General features: G+C 47.2%; 1 protein-coding gene across 1 annotated transcript in view; it reads right to left on the reverse strand.

The window, feature by feature from the left end:
• The window catches only part of ARL3 (ADP ribosylation factor like GTPase 3), a 32392-nt gene extending 26329 nt beyond the window's left edge, over window positions 1–6063 (reverse strand). The window contains exon 1 of the mRNA XM_065407964.1: window positions 5994–6063. Within this exon, the coding sequence (XP_065264036.1) occupies window positions 5994–5996 (3 nt within the window). The 5' untranslated portion in view covers window positions 5997–6063. The remainder of the gene's footprint in view (window positions 1–5993) is intronic.
• Window positions 6064–16006: the final 9943 nt, after the last annotated feature.

The following is a 16006-nucleotide window of genomic DNA, read 5'->3' on the forward strand; positions in this document are numbered from 1 at the left end:
CATTTTTTAATCACGTGATTAATCATGATTAAAAAAATTTATTGCGATAAATTTTTTTAATCGCTTGACAGCCCTACTAAATACATGAGCTAAAAAGGTGTTAAGTGCTCCTTGATGGTTTAACAGACTAGAAAAAGTAACAATTAATTTACTTGCTGCGTAATTCCAGCATGTGGCATGTGCAACCTTTACTACGCACATACTGGTGGACAGATTTTTACTTGCAAACAAAATATCTGAAAGGGACTTTTGAATGGGAAAACCATAAATGTGGGCAGTAAACAGCAGTGTTATGGATATTGCAGTGGTGCTCTGGATGTTCCAGGAGGCAAGGCAAGGATACTACAAAAGCAATCTATTGGTTGGATTGGTGGCAGGGCAGCAGTGTATTGGCAGTTGAAGGGATGAGATGGGTGACATGGTTCAGTAGCAGAACAAGTCTTCAGCTGGGGTTGAAGCACACGGTCCAGCTGAAGAGCTGCACTGGCAACTTGTCAGGAGTGTGAAGGCTACATGTAATTTGCATAAAGCTGAACAGATTGCAGCATTTTTAATAGGGAGGGGGGAACTGTGGAGGCCACTCAGATGACGAAGCGCTGTAGGATAGGATGTATACTCTCAACAGGCTACACCTTTTGGATGAGGGTGGCCAAATTGGGCAACTCCAGAAGTGGTGGCATGTATAATCTGTTTTAGTCTTTGATTGAGTTGAACGAGAGACCAAAATATCTTTCCTTTGTACAGAGGCACACAGGACCTCCTCCAACAGGAGATTGACACCTGAGAGCACCACTAAGATAGCTACATTTTCTGGAAGGTGTGTGGAGATACTAAAAAAAGCAAACACAGAACAACTGGATAATTACCAAGAAATTATATAATATTTAATACTGGGTTCTACACTGTTAGGTGGCAAATACAGAGAAATACAGCACTCAAAAAGCAAATTGGAAATGAAAGAAAATTATCACTCATCAGCATCCTTCTGAGAATACAAATATGTGGTTTTATGAAAATATATCATTTCTAGGTTGAAAACACCTACTGAACTATCAAAAGTTTTTTTGTTATAGCTACGTGCGCTAAACTTTTCTTAATACATGTATATAAAAATACAATGACATTTACAGTCCTAAGGTTTGGCAGGTTTATTCAGCTTTAAATCCAAGCGGTGTGGATTTCTAGAACTAGTTGGTGCATGCAACCACATCCTGTGCCATAGAAGCTGTTGAAAGGAAGAGTCACATTTATAGGCCAAATTAGAAGTTGATCTGGGGGGAACTGAGCATTGAAATAATCTGTGTAAATTTCATATTAGAGTTGACAATATAAAGGATGTAATGGAGAGAACTATTTCACATTATGCTATGGGCTTGAAATAAGGCGACGTGGGGCCTGTCAGTCACTATGGGGTGGAGTTGTGTCCCCATTAGGGGGAAGAAGCAAATATCTTCTGTTTTGTTGTATTAGCCACAAAGCTCAGATGATGAATTTAGAATATCAGTAAAAACTGCCTTCAGTGACCAGCAAATGTTTACCTAGTCAGTGTGGCATTTAACAAAAGATCAAATAAAATTCCACTGAACTACAACGCTGCTGTAAAGATCATTCTCCTAGCCCACTGCTTGACCATGTCACCCCACTCTTTGCCTCCCCCTTCTCTATCGCATCAAACATAAACGACTTGTCTTCACTTTTAAGGCCCTTCATGGCCTAACCCCATCCTACCTATCCTCTCTTATTCTCTATCAAGATGCTGACTCTGGCCTCTGATTGGCCCTTGGCGCAAGCCTCCATTACCCATTGGTTAAATCTGAAACAAGCACCTTTGTGCTCTCTCTCATGCTGCTAGTCAGGCTTAGGAAGAGTTCCCAATAAACATCTGCAGAGCTACCTCATTATCCTCCTTCAAAACCCTCCTTTTCTATTATGCCTACAAAAAAATGCCTATCACACTGACCAATATTGTCCCTGTATTCTCCCACTGGTCTGTCTGTATGCACCTGTAGTCTCTTGTTTTGGAGATATCCTATCTCCTAGAACTGGAAGGGACCTTGAAAGGTCATCAAGTCCAGCCCCATGCCTTCACTAGCAGGACCAAGTACTGATTTTTGCCCCAGATCCCTAAGTGGCCCCCTCAAGAATTGAACTCACAATGCTGGGTTTAGCAGGCCAATGCTCAAACCACTGAGCTATCCCTCCCCTCCAAGTCTAAGTTTTATACTTAGATTGTAAGCTCTTGGGGGAAGGAACTATATTTTTGTTCTGTGTTTGTACAGTGCCTAGCACAGTGAGGTTCTGGTCCATGACTGGGGCTCCTAAACTCTACAGTAAACAGTAATAACAACAACTCTAAAATCATTGCGGAAGACAGAGGATGCCTATTTGAGGAAGGTTAGTGAAGGTTTCACTGTATGTATATAGGATTTGCTAAAGTGGGATCAAACAAATGTCAAGTCTAATATAATGCCTTCAGCAGTGGCTAGTAGCTGATGTTTCATTCCTGGTCCATTGTGCAATTCTGTACACAATGTGTGAGGGTGGGGAGTCTTTCCTTACTGCAGCTGATGCCCTGAAGCATGAAGTTTGATTAACTTTCTCTTAGCCTGCCTAACTACAGATGTTACATAAAAGCACTAAGCCTTTTTCAAAACAACCAAAGAGCCTTAATCTATTGAGCACAGCTTATTCAATACTTCTAACACAGGCAAAACTAAATCAATTACTTGCTGTGCAAACTCCAGACTACGGTGTCATTCAATGCATACATTTTTTTCTGCATTAAAGTTTAACTTTTGCTGGAGTCAAATCACCTAAAAAGTTTTCCCTGCTCAAACCCACTGACATAGTTTTCTATCAAAAGAGGTCATACCAAGTTTTCTATTTTGGGACACTGGGAGATATCTGAATGGGTCCTGTGCATGCCTTTGCATAACTGAAATCAAACTCTTTTGCATCCTTTAAATTTGTTAGCAATGTGTCACATGCAGATTTCCATAGGAAAAAGACTCACACACAAAATTTGTATCTATGGGTGTCAATGATGACAATGCCTGCATGCTTTTCTTCCTTCTGTTGGTTTTGGTGTTTGAAACTCATGTCTAGTTTTTGGAACATGTTTGTACATATTTCAGCATACCTGTCTTTGATAACTACCTGGTGTATATGAGTAAATGTTAAGATGTACTCTACTCTTTAAAAAAACCAAAAACCCTGTGATGTAATGTAATTTTATTGGGCAGATAAAAGCACCAACAAACTATTAGACCATATGCAAACATTTCTAAAAGGAGTCACTTTCCAAGTCTTATCTCAGAAAATTCTCAATTTTTGGAACAAATTCTAGGTATCAAGGAGACTACTGACAATAAATGGATTGTGGTTTTGCTTGAAATAGGTCACAATCAGCCTTAAGCTGCCTGACTGCACTTTTAACTATGCAGAAACTACCCTGTCTCCATATAATAATTTTGAGCAAGTCACCTAACCTCTCCATGATTCAGTTTCCCCATCTGCAAAAAGGGATAATGCTTGAACATCATGATAGAGCACTTTAATATCCTTGAATAAAAGGCCCTATAAGTACAAAGTTATTATACTCTTTGCCTGATGCCTGTTAATAAAGTGCCATAAACATGTAAATATAGTTATTTACAGTAGCAAATAAGCCACAGGTGCCATTTAACAAAATATTTTCCAAACTTTCAAAAGATGAGCCCTCTTTTAGGACAACAAAACTGACTGGGCTCTCATTGTTAAACTTCACATGGCGGGACTGCAATCTACCCATCTCTCAATTTATACATCTGCTGTGCCCTCACTTCCTTTCCCCAGCTGGTACTTCATGCCCTCCTCCCCACACTTTGGGGAAATACTGGTATAGATCTTCATAATATTAAACTTCTACTCATTTCTTATATGCTTTGATGTGCATTGAAATAATTTAAATGTAAACATTGTTAACTCATTATTGGCATCAGAGTGAGGAACCACTGAAAAGAATGGGGCAATTCACACCTGAGGGCTATGGTTCTAGGCTCTCTGCAAACTCTGGTCTCTGCGGCAGTTTCACTCCCTTCACATTTTCAAGGTTTTCTTCACAGCCATAACAACTAGAGACTTGGTGTTTGTTGTTGTTGTTGTTGTTTTAAATGAAAGCTGAGATTCTGGAGAACAATTTATGTCAGGGTCTTTAGCTGGGGTGCTCCCCATGTCTCTCCCCAACCCAGCTAGTCTCTGATGAACCCCAAGGGGCCACACCGCACACTTTGGGAAACGCTGATTTAATATATGGGAAATACATTTGAGTATCTTTCTGTTTAACACTAAGTAAAACATGCACTGAAAACTACCTACTTCCTTCTCGCCTACCCGATCTCACACACACTAAATGCTCAGAAACCATTCAGCAAATCCCAGATTATACCAGTTTGAGACCTTCAGAAAGCAAAAGTGCAACTTTATCTGTCAGCAACCGCTGCCCAAGTATAGTTGGTGGAGTGCTCCATTGCATTATGTAACTGCCCTCATCTTTAAAGTAGATATATTTCCTGTGGTGACCACTGTGTCTAGTATGTAATGACCCACCATCAACTGGACAAAAAGGGAACAAGGCCTCTTGGCCTTTGTCTCCACACCTTTTATGATGGAGCAGTGTGGAACACTGCAGGCTGGGATGGGTGGGGAATGTAGCTTGCAGAACCATCACAGTGAAGATGCTGCGTGTGCTATGCTCCTAGCATGCTGTCCGTGTAGCTCCTCAATTAGGGAAAATGAGGTTGCCTTGAACCAGTGTGTGCAAATCAGGCCATCTCTATGGATCTGAGGACTGAATGTAGCCCTATACGTGGGGCTATTGGAGGCGGTTCACCTCTTTCACCCATCCTCTGTCCCACTGTCATAAGCTTGTGTTCCTTTAGTTTCTGCACACACCCTGCACACCATCCTGCCCTAGGGCTAGCCCACCTCATGGGGGCATGGGGTGCTTCCCTGCAGCAGCTGTGTCAACCCCTCCTCACCCTGGCACTGCATGCCTGAAACTTCTGAGTACCTGCCTGTCCTTTCTCCTCCAATGAGACCCCCAGGGTGGCCCCAATCTCTCCCACTTCATAGTACCCCAGCACCCTATCCATCCAGGCTTGGCTTGCAGAACCCCATCCCTTCCTCCCCATCCACGCTTGGCTTGCAGAACCCCATCCCCCCATCCCTTCCTCCCCATCCATGTTTGGCTTGCAGAACCCCATCCCTTCCTCCCCATCCAGGCTTGGCTTGCAGAACCCCAGCCCCCCATCCCTTCCTCCCCACACAGGCTAGCCCCTCCAGCCCATCCCTCCTGCCTCACCTGGGCTGGACCCCCATCCCTCCCTCTCCATGGCACCTTAGCCCCCCTCCATCCATCCTTCCCCAGCCAGGCTGGGCCCCCCAGCATCCCACCATCCCCCCCAAGCTTGGTCCCAACACCCCAGCCCCCATCCCTTCCTCCCAGGCTGGACCCCCATCCCTCCCTCTCCATAGCACCCTGGCCCCCATCTATCCCTCCCCAGCCAGGCTGGGCCCCCAGCACCCTGCCCCCCCCATCCCTCCCCCTAGGCTTAGCTCCCAGCCCCGCATCCCTCCCCACCCAGGCTGCCCCCCCCAGCAACCCCCAATCCCCCCTCCCTACCCAGGCTGCCCCCCCCAGCAACCCCCAATCCCCCCTCCCCACCCAGGCTGCCCCCCCCCAGCAACCCCCAATCCCCCCTCCCCACCCAGGCTGCCCCACCCAGCAACCCCCAATCCCCCCTCCCTACCCAGGCTGCCCCCCCCCAGCAACCCCCAATCCCCCCTCCCTACCCAGGCTGCCCCCCCCCAGCAACCCCCAATCCCCCCTCCCCACCCAGGCTGCCCCCCCAGCAACCCCCAATCCCCCCTCCCCACCCAGGCTGCCCCCAGACAGCGGGACCCTCCCCTGGCTACCCCCAGCAGCCCGGCCCCCCCTCATATCCCGCACTCACCATCCTTTACGCGGCTCCCGGGTTACCATGGGCAACTGCGTCATGCGCGCCGCCTCCTACGTACAGCGTCACCCTTCTCCGCGGCACGCACGCCGCACGAGCGGCAGCGGGGCGGGGTCAGACACATCCCGCCTCGCCCAATGCCGGCCTCGTACCCCTTCTCGGGCTGTCCCTGTCCGGCGCATGCGTATTACACCCCCTTGGCTCCCGTCCCAGGTCCTGTGCTGATGCTGGCAACGCGGGGGAGGCCGGCTCTGATTGGCTGACAAGGGCCACGCGTTAGGGAGCGGGGCGGTGAAAACCACGTGGGCCAGACACCGGGAGCGGGGCTCTTGCCTGGGGGCAGCGGCAGGTAGGGAGCCGGGGAGAGAGGTGTTTAGGGCGGTGCAAAGGGGGGGCGGCGGCGGCACCACCACCACCACCGTGTCAACTCCAGGAAGTCTGAGAGGGGAGCGTGGGCAAGCCTCCAGGGAACTAAAGGGGGGCAGTGCAAGCCCCAAGGAGTGTGCAATGCTGTGGGGGACTGCAGTGTCAGCCCCAGGAGGTGTGACAGGGAAGTGCAGTGCTTTGGGGAGGGGGTGCAGTGCTGTGGGGGACTGCAGTGTAAGCCCCAGGAGGTGTGACAGGGAAGTGTAGTGCTTTGGGGAGGGGGTGTAGTGCTGTGGGGGACTGCAGTGTTAGCCCCAGGAGGTGTGACAGGGAAGTGCAGTGCTTTGGGGAGGGGGTGCAGTGCTGTGGGGGATTGCAGTGTAAGCCCCAGGAGGTGTGACAGGGAAGTGCAGTGCTTTGGGGTAGGTGGGTGCAGTGTGCACCCTGTTTGGGGGGGTGGAAGGGAGAGGGTGCAGTGCTGTGGGGGATTGTAGTGTAAACCCCAGGAGGTGTGTGAGGGAAGTGCAGTGCTTTGGGGAGGGGGTGCAGTGTAAGCCCCAGGAGGTGTGAGAGGGAAGTGCAGTGCTTTGGGGTAGGGGGTGCAGTGTACACCCTGTTGGGGGGTGGATGGGAAAGGGAGGGAGTGTCAGTGCAGTGTTGGGGGGGTGCAGTGTTGTGAGGGGAGGGTAGTGTGCAAACCATGTGGTCAGAGAGGAGTGCAGTGGTTTTTGGTTTTGGTGGGAGGGTGCAGTATCTAGCCCAGAGGCTCTGAGAGGAGATGGCAGGTGCAGTGTAAGCTGTGTGTGGAGACAGGGGAGTTATCGGAGAGGGACTAGAAAGGTGAGTACATTGCAAAGCCCAGGGTATCCGGAGGGGAGGGGGGCAGTGCAGTGTAATGGGGGGGTGTACAGTGAAAAACTCCAGGGGAGCTGAGAGCCAGTGCAGTGCTATAGGCGCATCCTTGGCAGAGTGGAGGGGACCGAGATGAGCTCAGACAGGTGGGGAGAAGTGGCGTTATAGAACCTGGAAAGGGTGCCAGTGAGGAGAGGGTGTGGGTGTGATGTGGGCAAAACAACAGGCTGTGTCCTAGGAAGGTAACTTTGGTTGCTGTGTTTTGGATGGACCCATGGTGGTGGTTTGTGGGGGAAGAGTAATCCCAATGGGAGCTGGTCAGGGGCTGGGCCAGAGTTTCTGCTGTCAGGACGCACACGAGGGTCGTTGTCCAAACCCTATAGCTTCTTCTTCCACAATGTTTCAGAGTGCCTGAGTTAATGGGTGGGGCTTATGTGATTGACAGGGAGCAAGCAGAGATTTCCTCTGACACCTTGTACCTGCTGTAGCCTGGGTCATGTCAGGCTAACCATGGGTGCCCAGCTGCAGACTCATGCGAGGAAGCAGAGGAAGAGGGAGTGCGTGTTGGCCTGGGCTAACCAGTGGGGTGTGGGTAAACCTGCCACACGTCACTGTGGTAGGGGATGGAGGGTTGAGACTTGAAACTGTGGCTCATTGAAACCATGCAAGCAAAACCCGCTGTTGCAAGACAAGGAATCTTTTGAAACCCAATCCAGTGGGAAGAGTTGACAGCCCTGGGAATATTTGCAACTGGTGACTCTCTAAACAGACTCTGGGCATAAGGGCGCAGAGCAAGCTCCTGGATCATCTGAAATCTCTCATAAAGCGAGTCGCTGACTGCCTGGGTTCTCTGTGTTTATTTAAACCCGTTTTCTGAAAAATGCAGCCCCCTCTGCTTTCCCCCCTGCCCCAGTAGCTGTTTCAAGCTCTGTTAGGTTAACGGCATTTTGATCACATCCGTTGCTTGATGGAATGTTTCTGCTGTGTCCATGGTAACTTGTCTGGACCTTTCCAAGTGGCTGAATGTTTGTTTGAGCCAGTTTCTCCTTTGGTGGAACTGAAAGGAAACCTCTTTCCAGGCTTTGGACAACAGCTACAGAGGTGGTGAAATCCTCACCTCATCACTCTTTTTCCCTCCCCCCCCTCACCCCGGCCCTTGCTGGGGGCTACCCACCCACATCCCCTTCCTCTCTCCCTGCTTGCTGATGCTTCCTCTGCACAGAAAGAGAGAGGTGTTAAATTAGATTGTTGTCTTCCATGGCCCACTGAAAGGAAAATAAGGGGGAATCTCTAACCTCCATAGGGGGAAGGGGAGGCTGCTCTTAGGGTGAGGGACTAGTTCACTGTGTCCACCCCATCCAAAGGTGGGGGGGGGAGGCATAAAATCAGCCAAAGCATCATTAAAACTTAGTCACGATGTTTGGGCAAAGCAAACGCTGTACAATGGAAATGCAATGGCGCTAAGGATGTATTTAGCTCAAAACATCGGTGGTGTTGCACCACTGAGGTGTTGAGGTTCAGTAGATCAGTTTCCCACAGCCCTGATCTCCATCTGTCTGGTTTACACCTGCATTCTCTCTTTCAGAGGCTGTATAGCTCCACTCCCCTCAGACTCCTCTTTCAAAGCTCTTCTTTAAATTAACTCTTTGCCTGCTGTTCACTCCAGCCAAGAATCTCAAAGGCCTTTAAATCACTCCTGTTTGTAACTCATGACTCTCCCATGTGGTAGGTTATCCCCATTTTTAGAGATGAAGAAACTGGTGGCACAGAAAGGGCAGAGCTAGGGATAGAACCCAGGAGGCCTGACAGCTGGCTTTGCACGTTCACTGCAAAACTATCAGTCCCTTCTTTCTTCAAGATGTTTTGTCTTTTCTGATTTGGCTTTTCTCCCTGGTCTGCTTTTACCATCAGTGTTTTCTGTCTCTTACACCTAGCAGTGAGGGAAGAATCTCTTCCATAGCTGCTTCTCCCTCCCTATGGACTTTAGTGTTTTTAGAATCCTAGAACTATAGGGGTGGAAGGAACTCAAGAAGTCATCAAGTCCAGCCCCTTGTGCTGAGCTGGGCCCAAGTTAACCTAGACCACCCTTGAGACATGAGTTTGCCCAATCTGGTCTTTAAAACCTCCAGTGATAGGTTGTGGAATCCCCTCCTTGGAAGCCTATTCCAGAGTTTAACTACTATAGTTAGAAAGTTATTCCTAAAATCTAACCCTAAATCTCTCTTGCTGCAGATGAAGCCCGTTACTTTTTGCCCTGCCTTCAGTGGACTTGGAGAACAATTGATCACCATCCTCTTTATAACAGTCCTTAACATATTTGAAGACTGTTACCAGGTCCTTCCTCGGTATTCTTTTCCCAATATTTTTAACCTTTCCTCAGAGATCGGGTTTTCTAAACCTTTTATCATTTTTGTTGCTCTTCTCTGGATTCTCTCCAATTTGTCCACATCTTTCCTATAGTGTGGTTCCCAGAACTTGACACAGTACTTCATCTGGGGCCTCACCAGTGCTGAGTAGAGCGGGACAAAACAATTACCTCCTATGTCATACGTTCAATGCTTCTTTTAATGTGGCTTGGAATATTAGCCGCCTTTGCAGCTGCGTCATACTGGTGACTCTCACTCAATTTGTAATCCACTATAACCCCAGATACTTCTCAGTAGTAGTACCGCCTAGCTGATTATTTCCCATTTGTAGCTGTGTGTTTGATTTTTTTTCCTTCCTAAGTGAAGTACTTTGCACTTGTCTTTTATTGAATTTCATGTTGTAGAATTCAGACCAATTTGTCAAGGTCATTTTTAATTCAAATCCTGCCCTCCAAACTGCGGGCAGCCCTTCCCATCAGGGTGTCATCTGCACATTTTGTAAGAATACTCTCCACTCCGTTATCCAAGTCATCAGTGAAAATATTGAATAGTACTGGACCCAGGACTGACCACTGTGGGATCCCGCGAGCTACGGCCTACCAGTTTGACAGCAAACCATTGATAACTGCGCTGAGTACGGTCTTTCAACCAGGTGTGCACTCATCTTACATGAACTTCATCTAGACCACATTTCCCTGGCCTGCTTATGAGAATGTCCTGTGGTACTGTGTCAAACACCACCTTCTTCCCCATGGGCCTGATAAAACCCCATTGAAATGAATGCGTGGGTCTCACTGAGTTCAGTGGGCTTTGGATCAGGCCCCTGGTGACTGGAATGCCCTGGGCATGTTGAGAGAACGATGCACATTCATAAAAGGAGTTTATGCACCGAGACCTGCAAGCTTGATTCAGCTTGGTGGACTGTTTTCTAGCAGTGCAACGGCAAGTCGCATTCCCCTGCACAGTACAAGGTCCTTGGACTCTCTATGCAGTCCTGATTAATAATTAGGATCCTTTGTGGGCTTTAACTTGGGACAAACTGATAAGCAAAAGGATGAGTATTTCATTTTCCAGTCTCTTATTTTTTTTCCTCCCCCCTCCCCGATGTTTCCACCACCAGAACCAGACTCAGAAGCTGCACCTGTGTTTCAAGTGGCTTTTTTTTTTCAACAACGCCCAAGGAAGCTACGTAATCTTGGCAGGGCCAGTTGCTCAGCTCCTGCCTCCCAGCTCCCTGCACTGCCTCTGGATTTGCACACTGACTAACTTTTCATTCCTCTCCCTTGATTGCATCTCTACAGGAGCTGTGAAGAGGTAGGAGACAACCTGTAGGTGAGATGCTCTGTAGCTGGCTGGCTGAATGGAAGACACTGGAGGAGTGGAGAGAAGAGAATGTGGCTGATGGCTGAAAAGGACTTTGTCTGTTTCCTGCTCCCCGTCATCCCCAGCCAGTAGAGCATGGCAGTTGTCTTCTCCCCTTTTGACGTTACCCCCCCTTCCTTCCATTGAGACCTCTAGACCAATCGGCAATATAGGCAGGACAGCAGCACTGGGCAGCTGCTGAAGTAATTTATGCGGCAGCTCGCGTGGCCCCAGTGGGAGATGCCAGTCCATTTCGAAAGGCACCCACTTTGGTGCCTGGAAAAACAAGTGCTGTCGAGTGCATTGGTCGGGTATGGGTTTGGCATGGGGCGTCCCCACCCTCAGTGACCACTGAAGTTAGCCAGGCTGCCATGTTTTGTAATCGTCTGATAAATGGCAAGTTAGTTCCAGTGCAGAAGCGGGAATCCCATCAGCGACAATGGATCAATCCACCGGATTTTGGAATTAGTCAGCCACGGGATGCACGCTTCCTGGGATGTCCGAAACTGGACTGCACGGTGCTCTGTGGGGACCGATACTGCCCCAGCAGAGATGGAGAAGAGGAACAGAGAATCCTTTTGTCTGTCTGTCTGTCTCTCTTTCCTGTGATTCCCTAAGGCCATGTGCTGTGACACCTCTCCCAGGCATGGCGTTAGGAACATCTGTTACCGAGAAGTGGTAGGTTGATGCCAAACGCCCATAGGTGTGCATTCCATTGCCTAGCTCAAAGGAGTGCTTAGACTATATGTATTCTGCGTTGGAAATGGATCTAGAGAAATGTTCCTTTAAAACATAACATGGCTCCATGGATGAATCCCCAGCACTGCCACTGTCTGGCTGTGTGACCTTTGTCTGTAAAATGGGAAGAGCAAAACTTGCTTCTCGTTGGCGACTGCAGGGAGATCTGCTGGCGGGAAAGGCTGTGTTGGTGCTAAGTCTTAGCAGGCTATTTGCTTTGTAAAATCTGAGAGCAGATCACCGTCCTGTTTCTTTCATGAGCCTGGTGACGGTCCCTCATTTCAAGGTTCAAGTGCCAGTGTGTAGGGATCCCTTTAACATGCCGTGAAACTCGCAATCAGTTACCTGGCTACTTTAAAGCCAAGCAATAAGTCTAAAAAAAAGAAAATGAGTATATGCCCGGCAAGGTATATATATAATAATTAATGGAGATATCCCATCTCCTAGAACTGGAAGGGACCTTGAAAGGTCATTGAGTCCAGCCCCCTGCCTTCACTAGCAGGACCAAGTACTGATTTTGCCCCAGATCCCCAAGTGGCCCCCTCAAGGATTGAACTCACAACTCTGGGTTTAGCAGGCCAATGCTCAAAGATTGGGCTCAAGGTCCATCAATTCTTAAACCTACGAGCTTGGGTTGCGTTATGTTTAAGTTCTTCCATTCCTGTCACTTCACCTTTGCCAGTAGAGAAGGTGGTAGCACGGGCTTAATTTGTCTTGTAACTGGTGATTCTAAGGGGGGCAGCAGAATCCTTCCAATCCCAAGGATCCTCCATATTGCTCCTCTTCTGAATCGGACCATCAGGGTCACCCCCTTTCCTGAATATCAATACTTGGCTATTTCATACGGCTTTTCTCATCTTCAGAGCATTGCACAAACATCAATTCAACCTGGCAAGGCTGGTAAGTGTCCTGATTCTCGTTAAGATGATGGGAGACAGTGAGGTAGAGTCTAACAGGTCCCATAAGTTTGTGTTGGAGTCATAATGTTAGAAATAGTACCCGAAATTGTCATTGTGGGAGACTAACTTTCTGACTACAGACTGGAGAGCAAATGCTTCTGGCAGTGGTAGGGTCCTGTTATTTCTGGATGTGATCGCGGACAGATTTTTAGTTGGTAACTAAGGTTTTTGATTACAAAAGGGCAGATCTTGGGGAAATTTCAATGTGCAGGAGGGGTTCGGAATATGACATGGAATTTGTATCCTGGCATGGGGGAGAAAAACTTATGGAGAAGCTCTCCAGTTCTAGCTGGTTGAAGAACCAGCTCAGAAAGGATAGGAGGAGGAAACAGAGAGCCTACGAGAAAGAGATTGATCAGCAAACAAAAGCTCCATGTTGGTGTTGAAAGCGTAGGGAGAAAGTGAGACTTGCTAAAAGTAGTTAGACCTTGCAAACGAAATTAAAACAAATAGTAAAAGATTCTTTGGCTATATAAATAAAAAGTGCAAGAAAAGAAGTGGGGTTGCCATGCAGCGATGATGGGGTAGAAATTAAGTGTAAGCTAGGTATGGTCCAAAAACAAATGAATACTTTGCCTCAGTTTTTAGCAAGGCTGAGGATTGAGAACACGGGGTGGCAAAGGCAGGATGACTAGTGTGAATGAGCATCTAGAAATGGAAATAACCACATCTGAGGTAGGAAGCAAAGCTCAAAGAGTTTGTGTTCTGGTTGGGGAACCAGATAATCGTCATTTCAGAACACTGAAAGAATGGATACTTGAAACTGCAAGTCCAGTAGCAAGGATTTTTAATATATCTATCAAATTGGGTGTGGTAAATATGAATGGAGAATAGTAAATATAGTGTCTATATTTAACAACGGGGGGGGGGGAGTGATCTGGGAAACTATAGACCCATTAGTCTGACCTCAGCAGTATGTAAGGCTTTAGAACAAATTTTGAAGGAACAAATAATTAACAACATGGAGGTCAATGGAAAATGCGATGAAATGCAACACAAGTTTACCAAAAATAGTGCCGGATAAACCTGATATTTCTTTCGATAAGGTAAATGATTATTTTAGATGGGAAATTCAGTAGATCTAATCTATTTGGACGTCAATAAAGCATTTGATACAACGCCACAGGAAATTATTAGTTAAACGGGACAAGATGAAGATTAGTACAGAACTATAAAATGGGGAAGGAACTAACTAAAGGGGAGATGGCAATGGGCGGCGCTGAAGGACTGTTGGGATGGAGGGAGGTTCCTAATGGAGTTCCTCAAGGTTCGTTCTTGGGTCTAATCTTTAATATTTTCATTCATGGCCTGGGCATGAAAAGTAGGAGTGCGCTAGTGAAATCTACTGAAAACCCAAAATTGGGAGGCACTGTCAATATGTAGGAAGATTGGAATATTAGAGAGGAAGAACTGGATAATCTAGAAGATGATCTAGAAGACTGGAGTAATATTAAATGTTATACCATTTCTAGTACAAAACACAAGGTCATGCACTGAGGGTCTAATAATTTTCTGCTAAAAGCTGAGGGCGCCACAGTTGAAAGTGACAGGAAAAAGACCTGGGTGTATTAATTGATCACAGGATGACTACGAGCTACCATTGTGATGTGGCTGTGGAAAAAGGCAAATGCAATCCTAGGAGGTATGTCCAGTAGCGATGGGAAAATATTAATACCATTGCACAAGGCACTGGACAGGCCTCAGCTGAAAAACAATCCAATTCTGCTCACCCATGTTCAAAACAGGGGAATTTAAATTGCAACAGGTGCAGATCCAGGAGGTCCCTTCCAGGCCTATGTCCCTATGATTAGGACTCTGGCGTTCCTAGCTCCCAGGCCAGTACTGCAATGATTGCTGGCTCTCTAGAATACAAGAATGAGAATACTTGGCATTTATCAGCCAACGAGGTCAGAAGTTGCCCATCTTGCAGATTTTTCTTTAGAACTTCTGTCTTCTTGCGGGGTTTGATAATGACAAACCTACTCAGTCCATTAACCAAGCTGATGGATCTTGTATACTCTACAGGCCAAATAATTCCATATCCAAGGACGTTATAAAGTCCATCAAGAATAGAGGAAGTTTGCAGTATTTATAAACTGAGAGTGCACCGCTGGGCTAAAAGTCTCTGGCATAGGCCCAGGATTTACGAGCTCTGTTAGCACAGACTGCAAATTGCCCAAGCAAAATACCTTCAGCTGTCTCCTTTGGCTTTAAAAACCACAGGGAAATTAATTGCAAAAAAGTGGTCTTGATACTGCAAGTTTAGTGTTGGGTCAGGTGCTCAGAAGGCCTGTGCTATACAGGGGGTCAGACTAGATGGTCACAATGGTCCCTTCTGGCCTTGGAATCTATGAAAAACGATGACTAGGAATGCCAAGTTAAAGCTACTTTTTCAATGTTGCTGAAATTCAGTGTCTTAGCTTCTGGTGTTCTTTGTTAACTATACAACTTAGTATATTGCTTGCTTGTTAAATCCCCTAGTGAAATGAGCAGGATGTGCAATGTGCCAAAGTTAATGTCCTAAGAGCAGCATTAACTTCTCCGGAAGTCTGAGAGTTTGAAAGTCTTTGATTAATTAGATAGTGTCCGTGAAGCATGTGGAATGTGGACAGACCTATTTAAAGGAGGCCTAAGTGTTAGCACTAATGCAATATTAAGGTTGATAAGTGGGGTTGGGGAGCGTGGTGCATTTAATGTGCATTTGATGGTGTGATATAAGTAAATAGTGTGTTGGTAAAGGCTGCTCTGTGGATTCACTCTCCTGCTAGGTAGCTAGGTGGCTCTGTTCCTGGCAGCAGGACAGAAATCTCTTTAAGGCAGACTGTATTTTTCAGGTGAACTTCCAGAGGGATCCAGTCCAGAATTCAAGGGGCTTAAACTCCATGGGAAGTTCAATCAGTGGGGTTAAAAAAAAATCCCAAATGAAGTGCCAGCGGGTAAAGCATCTGAAACCTCCACTGTCCCGCAACATCAGCGCTTGGCTGACGTTGGGCCAGGCTGGCTCAGGGGAATGGTTATGGGGCAAGGAGCTGTTCTCATCCTAGGTTGCTGGTTCAGTTCCAGTCCAGATGGGAAGGCAAAGGTCATGATGGCTGTGTGGCAGCCTCCATGCAATGAGCTATGGGATCCCAGTACAGTTCCTAGGGAGCAGATGTCCGCTGTAACACCAGAGTTGGAAGGTCAGAGCAGAGAGGACCAGGAGTGAGGACCCCATAGCGACTCAGCCTGGCAATGTTGCCAACTCCACATAGCAGGAAGTCACCAGACAAATCTTGAAAAGTCGCTGCTTGTAGCTGTTTAAGCACTCAAAAGGAGTCAAAAATGTCACTAAACAAAATGTTCAGAGTATTCAACAGAGAATTATATA

Source organism: Emys orbicularis, chromosome 7, assembly GCF_028017835.1.
Source record: "Emys orbicularis isolate rEmyOrb1 chromosome 7, rEmyOrb1.hap1, whole genome shotgun sequence".
Lineage (NCBI taxonomy): Eukaryota > Metazoa > Chordata > Testudines > Emydidae > Emys > Emys orbicularis.